General features: G+C 36.8%; 1 protein-coding gene across 2 annotated transcripts in view; it reads right to left on the bottom strand.

The window, feature by feature from the left end:
- LOC123524571 (tyrosine-protein kinase Lyn-like) overlaps window positions 1-15868 on the bottom strand; it is a gene marked incomplete at its 5' end in the record, with an annotated part of 47163 nt that extends 31295 nt beyond the window's left edge. For both annotated transcript variants that reach the window (XM_053534630.1, XM_053534629.1), the window contains 2 exon segments: window positions 3318-3473; window positions 15832-15868. In XM_053534630.1, coding sequence (XP_053390605.1) covers window positions 3318-3473; window positions 15832-15868 — 193 coding nt within the window.
- Window positions 15869-16113: the final 245 nt, after the last annotated feature.

Here is a 16113-nt window from a genome sequence, read left to right on the forward strand (position 1 = left end):
AAAACTCGGCTTTTCTGAAACATATTTCGAATTGGCAACAGGCTCTCCTGGTGCATTTTGAGACTCTTGAATGCACTGAAAGGAATTAATATTAACATTAAAGAACGAAACAATGACTAGATTGATTTTTTTATCATTTTCGACCAAAACTATGACTGTCTGTAAAATGTCTTATATCCAACTGCCTACCAGTAGGCAGTTGGTTATTTGCATGCGAATTGGCAACTGGCACTTCTGGGTGCTTTCAAGAATGACCTATACGTTGAAAGTGTCAGAAACAAAATATATGTAAAATTGATAAAATTGAATTATTTTATTCATATTTGTCTGAAAAATCGGCTTTTCTAACACATATCTCGAATTGGCAACTGGCTCTCCTGGTGCATTTTGAGACTGTTGAATGCATTTAAAAGAATAAATACTAACATAAAAGAACAAAACAAGGGTTAGAATGAATTTTTTTATCATGTTCTACCAAAACAATGACTGTCTGTATAATGTCGAATAACCAACTGTCTACCAGTAGGCAGTTGGTTATTCGCACGCGAATTGGCAACTGGCTCTCCTGAGTGTTTTCAAGACTCACCTATACGTTGGAAGTGTCGGATATTGATACGAAAGAACAGAATATATGTAAAATTGAATTATTTTATTCATATGTGTCTGCAAAAAAAAATCTTTTCTGGAACATATTGAGAGTTAACAACTGGCTCTCCTGGTGAATTGTGAGACTTATAAATGCATTTAAAGGAATAAATATCAACATTAAAGAACGAAACAAGGATAAGAATGAATTATTTATCATTTTCGACCTAAACACAGACTGTTTGTAAAATGCCGAACAGCCAACTGCCTACCAGTAGGCAGTTAGTTATTCGCACGCGAATTGGTAACTGGCTCTCCTGAGTGTTTCCAAGACTGACCTGCACGTTGAAAATGTTGGATATTGATACGAAAGAACAAAATATATGTAAAATTGAATAATTTTATTCATTTGTGTCTGAAAAATCGGCTTTTCTGAAACATATCGCGAATTGGCAACTGGCTCTCCTGATGCGTTTTGTGACTGTTGAATGCATTTGAAAGAATAAATACTAACACAAAAGAACAAAACAAGGGTTAGAAGGAATTTTTATCATGTTCTACCAAAACTATGAATGTCAGTAAAATGTCGAATAACCAACTGCCTAACAGTAGGCAGTTGGTTATTCGCACGCGAATTGGCAACTGGCTCTCCTGATCGTTTCCAAGACTGACCTATACGTTGGAAGTGTATGATATTGATACGAAAGAACCTAATATATGTAAAATTGAATTATTTTATTCTTATGTGTCTGAAAAATCGGCTTTTCTGAAACATATCGCGAATTGGCAACTGGCTCTCCTGGTGCATTTTGAGACTGTTGAATGCATTTAAATGAATAAATACTAATATAAAATAACAAAACAAGGGTTAGAATGATTTTTTATCATGTTCTACCAAAACAACGGCTTACTGTAAAATGTCGAATAACCAACTGCCTACCAGTAGACAGTTGGTTTTTCGCATGCGAATTGGCAACTGGCTCTTCCGAGTGTTTCCAAGACTGACCTATACGTTGAAAGTGTCGGATATTGATACGAAAGAACAAAATATATGTAAAATTGAATTATTTTGTTCATTTGTGTCTGAAAAATCGGTTTTTCTGAAACATATCGCGAATTGGCAACTGACTGTCCTGGTGCATTTTGCGACTGTTGAATGCATTTGAAAGAAAATGCTAACATAAAACAACAAAACAAGGGTTAGAATGAATTTTTATCATGTTCTGCCAAAACTATGACTGTCAGTAAATGTCGAATAACCAACTGCCTACCAGTGGACAGTTGGTTATTCGCACGCGAATTGGCAACTGGCTCTCCTGAGTGTTTCCAAGACTGGCCTGTACGTTGGAAGTGTATGATATTGATACGAAAAAACAAAATATACGTAAAATTGAATTATTTTGTTCATTTGTGTCTGAAAAATCGGCTTTTCTGAAACATATCGCGAATTGGCAACTGGCTGTCCTGGTGCATTTTGAGACTGTTGAATGTATTTAAAGGAATAAATATTAACATTTAAGAACGAAACAAGGACTAGATTGATTTTGATATCATTTTCGACCAAAACTATAACTGTCGAATAACCAACTACCTACAACTGGCTCTCGTGAGTGTTTCCAAGACTGAGCTATACGTTGAAAGTGTCAGATACTGATACGAAAGAACAAAATATATGTAAAATTGAACTATTTTATTGATATGTGTCTGAAAAAAATCAGCTTTTCTGAAACATATCGCGAATTGGCAACTGGCTCTCCTGGTGCTTTTGAGACTGCTGAATGCGTTTAAAGGAATAAATATTATCATTAAAGAACAAGACAAGGGTTAGAATAAAAAAAATTATCATGTTCTACCAAAATACTGACTGCATTTAAAATGTCGAATAACCAACTGCCAACCAGTAGGCAGTTGGTCATTCACACGCGAATTGGCAACTGGCTCTCCTGAGTGTTTCCAAGACTGATATTTACGCTGAAAGTGTCAGATATTGATATGAAAGACCATATAAAATGCCATATTGAATGATTTTATCCATTTATGACTGAAAAAAAGAAGCTTTTCTGAAACATATCGCAAACTGGCAACTGGCTCTCCATGTACTTTTTGAGACTGCTTAATGCATTTTAAGAAATGAAGATTAATATTAAAGAACAAAACATGGATAAGAATATTTTTTATCATTATGTTTTAAAAGGTAATCAGACTTGCTTATACATTTTGAATAACCAACTGGCAACTAGTAAGTAGTTGGTTATTCGAATGTTCAACTACCAACTACCAACTGCCTACTAACTTTACTTTCATTATTTATATAGATATTTATATAATCTCTATTTCTTTATTATAATATTATAATTATAATTACTCTTGCACTTGTATCAACGCGTGATTGCTGAACTTTCAAATTTATCACCTAATTCCAAAAATAATGAGTAAGTGAGAAAAAAGCTAGATCCAGTTTGCGTGCTGGGGAGCGACCCTTAACTTACAGTAGCTGTCACATCAGAAAACTAGTATAGTGTGGATGAACATCGATTGGCAATTAATGCAAAAGTTTTATTCCTCGATCATTATTTGTTCGTTTAAATGTGCGAAAGAATTCATATTTCTGTCCGGCTGAGAAACTAAAAAGTAGATTTTACGCAAACTGCAATTTTATAATGTTCTGTCGAGAGATTTTTCGTGTCTAATAATTTCATATAATGCCGTAACGAAGTGAATATGATACTTACACTTATAGAAATGAATAAGGTCGAATATGTCAGTGAAATGTCTTCTTAAAGATATATATAGCCTTCCACTGTGTGACTTGATTTGAATGTGCGCGACACGAGCTCTGCTGAATTCCTTGTCTGGAACCAACATCGACAGTACAAACATACGTCCTCCTGAAATAAATACAATTAAAACATCTTGAAGTATTAATTACTACATTCAATTTATGCAACACAATATTAATTTTACCTTTGAAACGTATACGGTCGCAATATTTCAATGTTAAAAGCAACTGAAGGAACGTATGGAAGTTTCTATTTGGCACCACATATACGAGGAGCGTTCAATATGTTATGTTACGCCATATGTAGTTTTGTAACAGCTGCTTATTTTTAGATGCGGGTTTTGGCACATAATAGAACAATTAATTTGAAACACAATGCTATATAAATGATAAAAATCGGTAGATTCAAAGTAAATCTATTATAACCATTTGAGAGAGGCATTTTAGGTATACTGCACCATAGCAAATATATATATATATAATTTAGGTTTGTCCTGGCATCCAGGGTCTCAGAAAAAATAGAATAAGTTGTAAAATCACAAAATTTTATCATTTTTCTACGAGGTACAATAATTTGTGATGAGTTTGAGTTTGTTTTGAACTACTTATTGCGTTTTCAAGTTTACTACACAAGTAAAACATCTAAACTTGAGGTTGATTCCATCTGGAATTGGTCTTGAGAGCGAATAATCAAAGTTGTAAGAACTAGTTTCGCAATCGAGAATAAAGATATTACTATCAACTTGAAATACAAGAATTTTTTAAATGATGATTTTCACGCCTGAAACAATTACAAAGGCTTGCTCATGAACAGACTCAATCAAACCGAGTCTGCAATTTTCACTGTTTGCCTTGTTCTCTGTGCTTCCGAGTGATCTACTTTCCAGATTTTATTGTACCCAACTTACCATTTTTCGAGTAAATATATATACACGCAATTTGATACTATTATAAACTTTTTTTTGTTTTAGTTTTCAATTGTTTTTGTGAAGATCATGATTTGTTTCATTTGTTTAAACTGAAAACTGAACTATAGTTCTAGATGTCGAATAGTAGAATCAAGGAATTGCATATTACAATCTCAATATTTTGGAAAAAAAATGTCCAGTATACCTGAGTATACATCACCCGAATGATTTTATTTTTACTTTGAATCTAAGGAACTACATACGGAATAACATTACATATTGAACGCGGAGACGCGATTGCTAATAAACAGGAAATGAAACGAAGGTCGGTTATATCGTTTCATATAATTTCAATCCTTTTACTGGAGACAAGGCCTATACAATTTGTTTTACATAATCCAGAAATATAGCCACCTTTTCAAACTGCGTGCAGGATGACATATTTTTATTTATTAACTTTAAAAGATTGCAAATGAACTAGTTCTGAAAGGAAGTCAGGGATTTTTCACATTGATATCTTTATACATAAAATCAATTATTTCTAACAGGATAATGCCACATACAATAGGTCTGAAGTTACAAAAGACACCAGATTTGTTGACGTTAATATTTTCTTTGAAAAGTCATAAATGACTGTTGTAAACCACAGCAGCATTTGTTTAAGATATAATTTGTCACTATTTATTTCGGACGACGTATAACCGCTCGAGTGTATATATAGTGATAATGCATTGTTTTGCTTTAAATTATTTCGATCGATTCTAATATGTTATTTATTGTAAAATTTATATCAAATATGATGGCACTGTTTCTTCGCACAAGCATGGCGCCAATAGTAGGCATTTGTTAAAACCCACTAGGACCGAAAACGGTAATACGTCTTGCGGCAGAGTTCAGTACGAGCGAAAATTATTGCGAATTATTCAGCAAAGCGAATAACTAATTCAGTATGTGTATAAATTAATCAAAACATTTGTGCAATGTGACATTTCGTTTAAAACATGTTATTAAGTAAAATATTTCATGAAATTTGAAAGCGCTATTTCTTGATGCGTACATGGCGCTAATTATCACGTTGACGTGACGTCAACATAACATCGTTGTGATGATTAAAGCATTGTTAGTCATTAGAATTAGTAATATCAGACACATAGTTTGGTATTTGTTTGTGGGGAATGAAGTAGCCGATGTTGTGACGTATATAATGTTCATAACGATGATATTGGTAGTCGTGGAATTGTTAATTTTATGATGTATTACTTATTGATATTTTACTTCATGCGAATATTTGTTTGCTAAATAGAGGAAATTATATTTGAATGATTTCTAATACAAGTTTTCTGCTTTTATTAGCAATCATCTGATGTCAAAACATTTTCCAGAATTTTCGGTAAACAGAACAAGTGATCTGATAACAAAGGCTGGAAAATTATATGTTATTACGCCAGGCAATATCACAGATAATTCAGTCTAGAGGGCGTGAGCAGTGTTGCACTTTCCATTACTGCTCATGAACAGACTCAATCAAACCGAGTCTGCAATTTTCACTGTTTGCTTTTTTCTCGGTGCTTTCGAGGGATCAACGTTCTAGATTATATTAACATGGAACCTTAATACAGAGTGTAGAATTCAACAATTCCTGTAAAAAGATTGAAATTATATGAAAAGATATTGCTTATCTTTGTTTAAGAACGGTCATATTCTTATGTTACACTCGATGTTATACCTTTCACTGTACGCAAGATAGATTGACACAAGTAAATCATTTAACTGGAAGGCTCGAACAAGATTTTCAAACTCAAAATAATACTGATTGTATGTATTAAACCGGTACGTTATTTTGAAAGACAATACAATACTTTTGAAGTACGACATATATCTGGGTGGGATACAAAAAGCACAACCCGGGGAAACCTTTATTGAACGCAAATTTCTCTGATATGTGGTACAGCTCTTATGGGAAAGCTGAGATGTGTGTCCATGGTACACTGGTGCTTCCACTTTCATTTAATGTACGGTTGTATATTACCCGTTGACAATGCAAAACAATGCATGCGCAAGACTTTAAGTAAACATTTATAACCTGCGACCTGAAGAACGCATGTATATCGGAAAGTAACATGGAGGGTAGCACATGGGTGTTTTCATGCTATTTTTACCGATATGCAATTGGCTTATCGCGTTTATGGAACGCTGTTTTTGCAATATAGCTGGCAAAGATAACTTTCAAGCAACAATTTATGAATAATAGTCAATAAAATCAGGCCTGGATACTGATTTAGATATTGTTTATGAGCAGAATACAGTTCTATTGTTTTTATTTTGAAAATTGATTTTATTTTCGTTCAAAATTTTCCGGAAAACAAGAACAAATATTTTAATATGCTTCTTCTTCTTCTTCTTCTTGTCGTTCGCATCTATACTGTCAGACCAGTAGCCTCGATGAAACTTGTGGTTTACCGAAGATCCTCAATGCCTCCATACAGTTTCTGGTGGACTGAGGTATCTATCGGCCAAGTCGCAACTCGCTCCTGGTCATGCCTTTTACATCTCTGAAGTATATGCTCGGCAGTCTGATCTTCTTCACCACATGGACAAGTTGGCGATGATGTCAGTCTGTATTTCTTGTACATGTGAGCATTGAGCTTGTTGTGCCCTGAGCGGAGCCTGACCATCATCACTTGTTCAGACCGATCAATGAGATGAAAAGCATCTTCCTCCATCCTTGGTCTCGTTAGTGCCTTGATGATGGTGACTTTCTCCTTGTAACTCACAGGTTCTGTTGGTTGTTCTGACTGAGCTCCTAGCTTAGCCAGTTTGTCTGCCTCTTCATCCACAATAGGATGGAATCCACTGAAGTGCTACTTTGCAGGTTGTACTCAGGCTCTGCATTCTCCTGGCTAGCTGCGGAGCTTTATTGTTGATCAGAGCTTCCATGACAGACAGTGCATCTGTGAGAAAGACGACTGAGGAGCTTTCTTCTGCCGAGTCTTCAACCATTAAGACGGCCTTCATGAGTGCTTCAGTCTCTGCCTTGTAATTGCTGCAGTGTTTTCCTGTGGCTGCATGTAGTGTTTCTCTCTTGCCAGATGGGTATTAAATGAAAACTCCTGCTCCTCCATCTTTGACGGCGCATGTGGCTGATCCGTCTGTATAGACATGAGTCCATAATTCCGGAGGATATTCTTCATTGATCATAGCAAGTGTGAGGCTCTTCCGAATGCCTTCATCCTCTTGCTTCCCGCGGTCAAGACGAGGAACAGCAAGTCTCAAAGTCACTGAGGACAGATCATTCGCTAGTGGGTTTATGATGTCTTCACTACCTAGGGGAGTCGTTGGTATGCTCAGCTCAGTTTTGAACTCTCGGTTGAGTTTCTTTGCCTCATGTACGAAGCTGCTACGTTTGAGCCGATTCTTTGTGTAGCCATCTAGCTTGGCTTTCATAGGATGGTCTTGAAAAGACCTGAACTTCTCTGCTTGAAGCAGAACCTTTGCATGTCTTCTGTCTTGTAACGGCTGTGTGCCTGTTAGCTTCTCCATGAAGGAGATTGGTGTAGACTTTGTAGCACCTGTCATGATCCGCAATGCTTGGTTCTGAACCTTGTCTAAAGCCTGTTGGTTAGTTTTGGCAGTAGTGGACCAGGCAGTTGAGCTATACTCTAAATGGGGTCTCACTGTTCCCTGATATACTGTCTTGAGTATTTGCTCATTTGCCCCCCCCCCCCCCCCCACGTTGTTCCAACAAGTTTGCGCATCATGGCAAGCTTCCTACGGGCCTTCCCTTCTGCTTGACAAATGTAGGGCTTCCAGGTTAGCCGTTTGTCAAAGGTCACTCCAAGGTATTTTACCTCGTCTGCTTCAATCAGCGAAGTATTTCCCATCTTGATTTTACCCGCCCTCTGCTTTGACGACAGGGAGAATAGTGTGGTGGACGATTTCTCTGTATTGATCGATACACACCAATCTTCAGCCCAAGCTGAAAGCTTGTTGATGGCTTCTTGCATCCTGTATGTGGCTGTAGTGGCATGTTCTTCCTTACACCATAACACCAGATCGTCAGCGTAGAGAGCAGCCTTAACTCCTTTCGGTAGTTCAGACACCAGATCATTGATGAAAAGCAAGAAGAGTGTAGGAGATAAGACTCCGCCTTGTGGGACACCATGACGCAACAGGAACTTCCTACTGCTGGCATGTTCTAAACTGACTTTTGCTCTCCTGTTGTGGAGGTATGACTTAATCCACCTCAGCATGTGACCTCCTACTCCAGTCCTCATCAGCTTGACGAGGAGTCCATCAGTCCACACTTTGTCAAACGCCCTCTGCAGATCAATCCATGCTGTAAGCATGACTTGCTGCTCTTGGAAGGCGTCCTCTATCTCTTGCGATAGATAAGTGGTCTGGTCCTCAGTGGAGCGGAATTGTCTGAAGCCAGCTTGTTGCGTTGCAAATAGGTTGTTAGTCTCCATGTACCACTTTAGGCGTGCATTCACAATCCTCTCCATGGTCTTTCCAACACAGCTGGTTAGGCTTGCAGCCTTCTTTGGATCCTTCCCTTTCTTGTGGATGGGATCATGACTGCCTCTTTCCATATCTGTGGAAGCAGTCCTTGTGTCCAGCTGTAGTTGTAAATTTCCAGGAGTTTGCAAATTGCTTCAGTGCCTAGATGGGTCAGCATTTCATTTGTGACTCCATCTGGTCCAGGAGACTTCTTTATCTTCAACTGCCTAAGAGCTGTCTGTAGCTCATGCAGTTTAAGACCCTGCTTCATGCATTTTAATATGCAATACATACCTAATTAATTAATAAATTAAAAACATTTTTCATAGATCTTCCTGTAAAATATGTAGAATGGAATAATATTTCCTGCATTAAGGCATCATTGTATAATAAAAACCAAGCACGCTATTTACCCATAAGTTACTTTAAATTTTGGGCTGAGTGGTCACACATACATCCATAATATTTTCTGTTTTGTATAACTTCTGGCCGAAGGAAATATATCGACTTATATCATCTTAGAATTACGAGTGTGAGTTAGGTACGAATATCACAAAATATTGTCAAGAAACACAAGATAAAAACTAAAGAGCTAAATCCATAAAAAATAAATTAGGGGAGGGAATTGTTACGGCTGGTAGGAGGGCTTATATCCTAAATTGATATCCCGTTGCACAACTTCTCATGTTATATCATGCTTGTACTTGCAATAGCTATTAAATTTACATACTTTATGCAATTAATTGAAACTGATTTGAACTGGGTAAAGAATCACGACTCAGTGCTAAAAGAGTTTTCAGATACATGGGACAGATAATGCAAGTTTTTGACGAAGTCAAATGTCTTGACTTTTGTCTTGTGGAGAGAAATCCCATATAAAAACCCAATTGCTTGGCTTTGCATTCTATGTAACATCCTACATGTATACAGCAATTTTCTAATATTTTACGACTCTATGTGAAATACTTTTCGAATTCTATTTTCTTTTATGCATATTGATGACAGAGTCAATGGCCATAGCTCTGATCAGGGTGAGTGATATCCTAGGTTTAGAACCCCACCAGCCAAGTTACATCCCTGTATCTTTTCAGCACCTGGAGTCAAATACCATTTTGCGAATTGTGTGACACAAACCGTTATTTCCTGCAATGTATATTTTACACTTACAGTGAAGTTATAGACTGAACCAAATGTTCAAACTTCACATGCTCATTGATAATCCTATGAGGGTTTATGACTCTAAGTAAAATGTTTTTAAGATGTACGCAACACTGATTCGGACAGATGGACAAGGGATGGACAAGGACAAATCTAAGTGCCCGCCCCCTCCCCCTACAAATACTGTGGTTGGGTACACAAAATGTCATGGGTAAATAGTAAAAGTGCTGCTATCACTGTAACGTGTATCAAACTTGTTTCTTGAAAATAACTACTCAGGCTTAATCTTAAATTATTCATATGGAAGAAGAGCAGTGCTAAAGGTGACAGCACCCATAAAATTTGGATAATATTCTAGCAAAAATGGAAATCTGTTGGTTCACATACTGGCTATAATGATAATGTATTACAAATTGATGTCTTAGCTTTTTGTAATCAAGGAGGCAAAAGACATATACAATGCAAAACTATGTCAGCGTTAGGGCTAGATGGAATCCGTCAAAGGCTCTTAAAATGCCACATCTGTTGCTTTTTACATGCACTCTTTATAATATGGTTGAAGAAAGGAATTGTTACAACCTTATGGGGTAAAGATATAAATAATCTGATATCCAAGTTTTTCTCAGCTGAAGCGGGTAATTATATGACATTCAGGTGCGAAGCCCATGCTTTCAGCTGTATATAATGCAAATCCTAGGTTATTTACTTCGGCGGCTGATGTTAACCCTAAACTAGTTGATGAATAGAATAGTTTCCGAACAGAAAGGAGTACTATTGATCATGTATCTACATTAACATATATCATTGATACACCTAAGAAATTTTAAAAAATTATTACTGGCTTTCGAAAGGCATATGATTTTATCAACATAAGTAAACTTTGGAAATGACGTAAGAAATCAGGGATAATCGTTAAAATACTAAATGCAGTATAGTTAATTTATATGACAATATCTTCGTGTAAATGGCTGAACAACTACCTAGTTACAAACAGGATGTCACTTTTAATAATGAAAAGAGTTATGTTCTTTATGCTAGTGCTATTCTATTGTTAGCTGAACTGCAGGAGATTTACAAGTTCTTTCAGAGTATATTGTTTAACTGTTGTACTTAAATGAAATAAAAATCAAAGTTAAAGTACCATCATTCATGTTTGGCCTGGTGCTTTGACAAGGACAAGTATTAACATACAACTGTGGTCAGCAAACTCTTGATTGTGTTGAAAATTATACATATTTGGATTAGGAATGCCTTTGAATGAACACCTAGATATAAATCGAACAGCAGAAGATCAAACAGCAAGCCCTGCCCTTAGATTAGTAATTAAGAAGATAAAGTTCCATTTGATGCTTTTCTTTATTTTACGATTTTGTTGTTTGGCCAGCTATTGTCTATGGTTTAGTTATTTGGGGCTTCAAACAATATTTCTATAAAAATGCAGTAATAAAGGATTTTTCTCTTGGGGTTGATAAATATACACCCAGTTTTGATTTAGCTGGCGATGGGGTGACATCCTTCTTTTACAGATATTGGAAAAGTATACAAGCCGTTTACTGGTCACGTATTTCGGTTATTAATGAATGACGTTGTAATAAAAGGACTGCACAATGGACGGATGCCAGAGCGGTTCAAAAATGAAATGTGCAATTTTTCACATGGTACTAAATGCAATAATTTAGAGGTATACCTAGTTCTTCATTTTTAAATTAACTTGAAATATATTTATGAGTAATTTTGTAACTAAATGGTATTTAGGCATTTATTGTCATGTTGGTGCAAATAGAGAAGGGGTCATTACAAACTCTGCACATACAGAACATTCAGTAAAGTGCAGAAATGCGTTGTTATTTACTTTTGACACAACAACATAGCGCTGCATATTTGTAAATTTATATGTGGTGTTGCGCCTTTTCGATTAGAAACTCGTAGATTCGACGGGAATACCTTTTTGCGACGTGATAGAAACTATATCTCAAGTACTCCTTTAATGTTTTTGACCTTAGGAGCATAATATTTTTCAAATGAGTTGACACCAAAAATTAATTTCAAGATATGTGTATAAGTGATAGACTAATTTCCATGTTCCTTAAAACATTTAGGGTTGAGGCATATAGTTGCCGCCATGTAATTCGTTCGTCTGTCCGTGTGTCTATACCGAAATCTTTGTTCAGATAATTCATCCTACAGTTTTGAAGGGTTATGGCTATAACGTACTGAAATGTATCATAATAAAGTAAACTTGTGCACACCCGATTAAAGAATTATAATCTTTTATAACTTACAATATTTTGTATATTATGCAATACAGATATCGGTTTTGTTCGGATAAGTACTCCTACAGTTTTAAAGGGATGGAGCCCAAACTTGCAGAACTGTATTATTTATGAAATGAACTATCGCATGTTATCAGGACCTGAATGTACCAGGCCCGAGTCAAGAGTTTTGGCCTTTGAATGTTTACAAAATGATGTAAACTGGCCAATACTGATATAACAACAAATACAAGAGCTGTCAATATCGGTGACAAATGGCCCAATAGCGTGCCCATGAACGCTAGCAAGGCAAGATATGCCAAAATAGTTTAGGTATGAATCATTTTTGACCTTGACCTGTGAGACCCACACAACTCTATATGGTTAACATTTGCGTCAAATTATTTTCGAATCCCTTGATACATGGCAGAGTTATAGACCAGACAAGAAACAGATACCATGTTAACATTTGGTTTCTAATTGTGATCTTGACCACCTTGGATCAAGGACCTAGGCTTGAAACATCGGCTAATAATGGGAAACATTTTTTGCCAAGTTATTTCAAAATCCCTTCATGGATGACAGAGTTATGAGCTGGACACAAAAAAAGTCCATGATAACAATTGACCTCTAAATGTGAACTTGGAGATAGGGATCTGTAACTTGTGCATCACACGTCGTCTCATTATGGCGAACATTTATGCTAAATTATTTTAAAATCCCTTCATGGATGTATGTTAGATTTAAAGCCCGGACAAAAATCCGGACAGGGATGCACTGACGGACCGACCGACGCACACGCGTGCGCGCGCGCACACACACGCGCGCTCGCGCGCGCGCGGAAAAGGACAGTACGAATTTAATATGGCCACCTTCAGGGTGGTAAAAAGCTATATTCCTTTCAAAAGGGAAAGCCACATTCCAAAAACAATGTCTCCCGACCCACAGCAGTACAAGCTTGGACGCGTACAAGACTAACATACACATGTACACGCACGCAAGCATGCACAAACAGACATAGACCACACAAGACAATCAGACACCGAGGACATGATTAACAAACAAATAAACTTAAAGGGACACCGCTCAAAAACAACCAGTGCAAAAACAACAGTTGGGAGCTCTACCCGGCAATGATGGGCATTTTAGTGCCCAATTCGTAGTAAAAAGAAGCGGGGATGCGAACAAATGTGGGGTCATAGGAGCAGGAGGGGGGCTCCCCCTCCCATACTTTGACCAATTACGGTAATTATCTTAGCAACTATTATCTGTTATAGGTCAGCTCAGCTGATTTTTAAAATGTGTGTCCCCTCCCCTATCTGAAAATGTTTCCTACGTGTCAGAAATGACCAACGGCGTTGAACTAACGTTAGGTTAAAGGGAAACATACGTTTGAATTTTGCTATCTTTAAGTAATTTTACGGAATTTTACCTTGCACTCTTGAAATTAAAACAAGAGGGCCACAACACGTGGCCTCTTAAGTGTAGACAAGCTTATTCTTTGATTTGACTTGTTGACATAGCTTTTGACCCAGCATGACTTAGATGAAATTCATGCAATATTTCATGCGCACAAACATTCTGACCATGTTTCATGCACATCAAACGAACAAGAGTGTTAACAAGCTTTTCCTTTGATTGTCCGGGAGAACTAGTTTCTGACTCCATACGACCTAATTGCGAGTTTGGCCTAGAAATCATCAAGATAAACATTCTGACCAAGTTTCATGATGCTAGGGTCATAAATGTGACTTCCCTGTTTGATGCTTGTCCTTGTTTTTTTTAGATTGTTAGCCAACTTTTCCTGTAACCTAGTTTTTGACCGGACATGACCCAGTTTCGATCTAGGAGTAGAAATCATCAAGGTAATCATTCTGTGCAAGTTTAAATCAAGTCAAAGTCTAAATGAAACCTCTTTATGGCTGAAAGGGCCAAAGAAGTAAATGTTGCCCCTTTTAGGGGCAGTAGCTCCAGAACCCATGAAAAAAGCTAGCTGGTTTTAAAGAGGTACTGAGATCTTATTGTGACTTAAAATTTGTAGAGTGTGGTTAAAGTCAAATATAAAATGTCACTTCTATCGTCTTCATAAGGTAACAACTACCAAAGTTTGGCATTTTAGGGTCAGGTAGGGGCCATCACTCTGAAACCTATGATTGGATCTGACAGATGCATCATAGAATCAAAGATTCATTGTTGTTGAAGATGTTTTGCAAGTTAGTATCAAATCAAACCTTAAATGTAGACTATATGGTTACAAAAGCCAAAATAGCCAATTTTGGCCCTTTAAGGGGCAATAACTCTGAAACCCATTGTGGGATTTGGCAAGTTTTCGAAAGGAACTGAGTTAATATTTCAATACAAAAAAAACAAGGAAGAATATCTAACAGGGAAAGCCACGTTCAAAAAACGCAGCCTACCCAAAGACACACGAACAACCCTCGCACACCACACACAAAAAATGAAAAACACAAAAGGACAAAACAAACACATACAGGAACACAGTGGGGCACCGTCTTGGAACGGTCAGTGGCAAAACCACCACTGGGGAGTTTAAACCGGTTTATGGTGCACCTAACCTCACTCTTACCCCAAGTAGTGTGCAAGTTTAATTAAAGTTGATTGCAAAGTGTTGTCTCTATCGTGTTCACAAACCAAACATATCACATTTTGGACCTTTAAGGGGGCATTACTCTGGAAGCCATGATGAAATCTGGTCTTCGAAAAGAATCGCAATATTATGACATACAAGTAGTGTGCAATTTTAATTAACGTTATTAGCAAAATGTGGTCTCTGTCGTGTTCACAAACGAAAACAAATAATAATAATAAAACAAATTTTGGCTCTTTAAGGACCCATAACTCTGGAATCTATGACAGAAACTGGCCAGTTTAGAAAAGAACTGAGATATTTTGCCAAAACAAGTTGTGTTCAAGTTTCTTTAAAATTGATTGCAAAATGTGGGCACTATCGTGTACACAAGCAAAAAATAGACAATGTTTGCTCTTTATGGGATCCGGCCAGTTTTCGAAAGGAACCGAGATATTATGCCAATACACGTTGTGTGCAAGTTTGATTAAAATTAATTGCAAAATGTGGTCTGTATCGTGTTCACAGGAAATTGTGAACGTACTACGGACGGACGACGGGCGACGGACGAAGAGTGATCACAAAAGTTCACCTTGTCAGTACATGACAGGTGAGCTAAAAGAAAAGATGAAATTTAATAATGAAAATATCAATTACAAATTCTGAACAAAGTATGTCAAAACTTATTTTCAACATGTACGAGTACACAAAAGTATCTTAAAACAGACTAATTAACTATGTTGGCGATAACATTGCTAACGATTGTGGGGTTGCTATTTAATCAGGTTACATTCGTAGATTTTAACCATCGAAATCCAGGGCTGCTATCTAGATTCAACAATGCTCGGAGTCCATGTTTTTCACCATTGCTTGGTGAAATAAATCTACCCACAAATACAAAACACGGCGACGTTAAGGTTACTGCGTAACGTTGATTTGACACAATACCCGGTTAAGGATCAATATGATGTTCACAGATGAGACAGAAACAAAGATATACATATATGCTCCTGTAAAACTTAGAAGTTATTTGCGAAAAACCGTTAAATTACGGGCCATACATACTGTCAGAAGGTCTTAAAAGGTATGTTCCAAGAGATCCATCGGTCATTCTAAGCAATACCTCCGCACCTTCCCTGCTAATGTCATGCCACCAACTGAAAGACATAAAACATATACATTACTTCAACAACGATAATAAGAATAGCTTTAAACCTAAGTAATATTCTAGTAATAATGATGGCGAGGAAATGTGCAAACTTAGATATCAAGCTGTTACCAGTTATCAGTTACTGAAATTATAAGTTGTTCCCAATAAAAAAACTGTTTGCTAAAAAAGGATTAGTA

This window comes from Mercenaria mercenaria, unplaced genomic scaffold (genome assembly GCF_021730395.1).
Source record: "Mercenaria mercenaria strain notata unplaced genomic scaffold, MADL_Memer_1 contig_3872, whole genome shotgun sequence".
Classification (NCBI taxonomy): domain Eukaryota; kingdom Metazoa; phylum Mollusca; class Bivalvia; order Venerida; family Veneridae; genus Mercenaria; species Mercenaria mercenaria.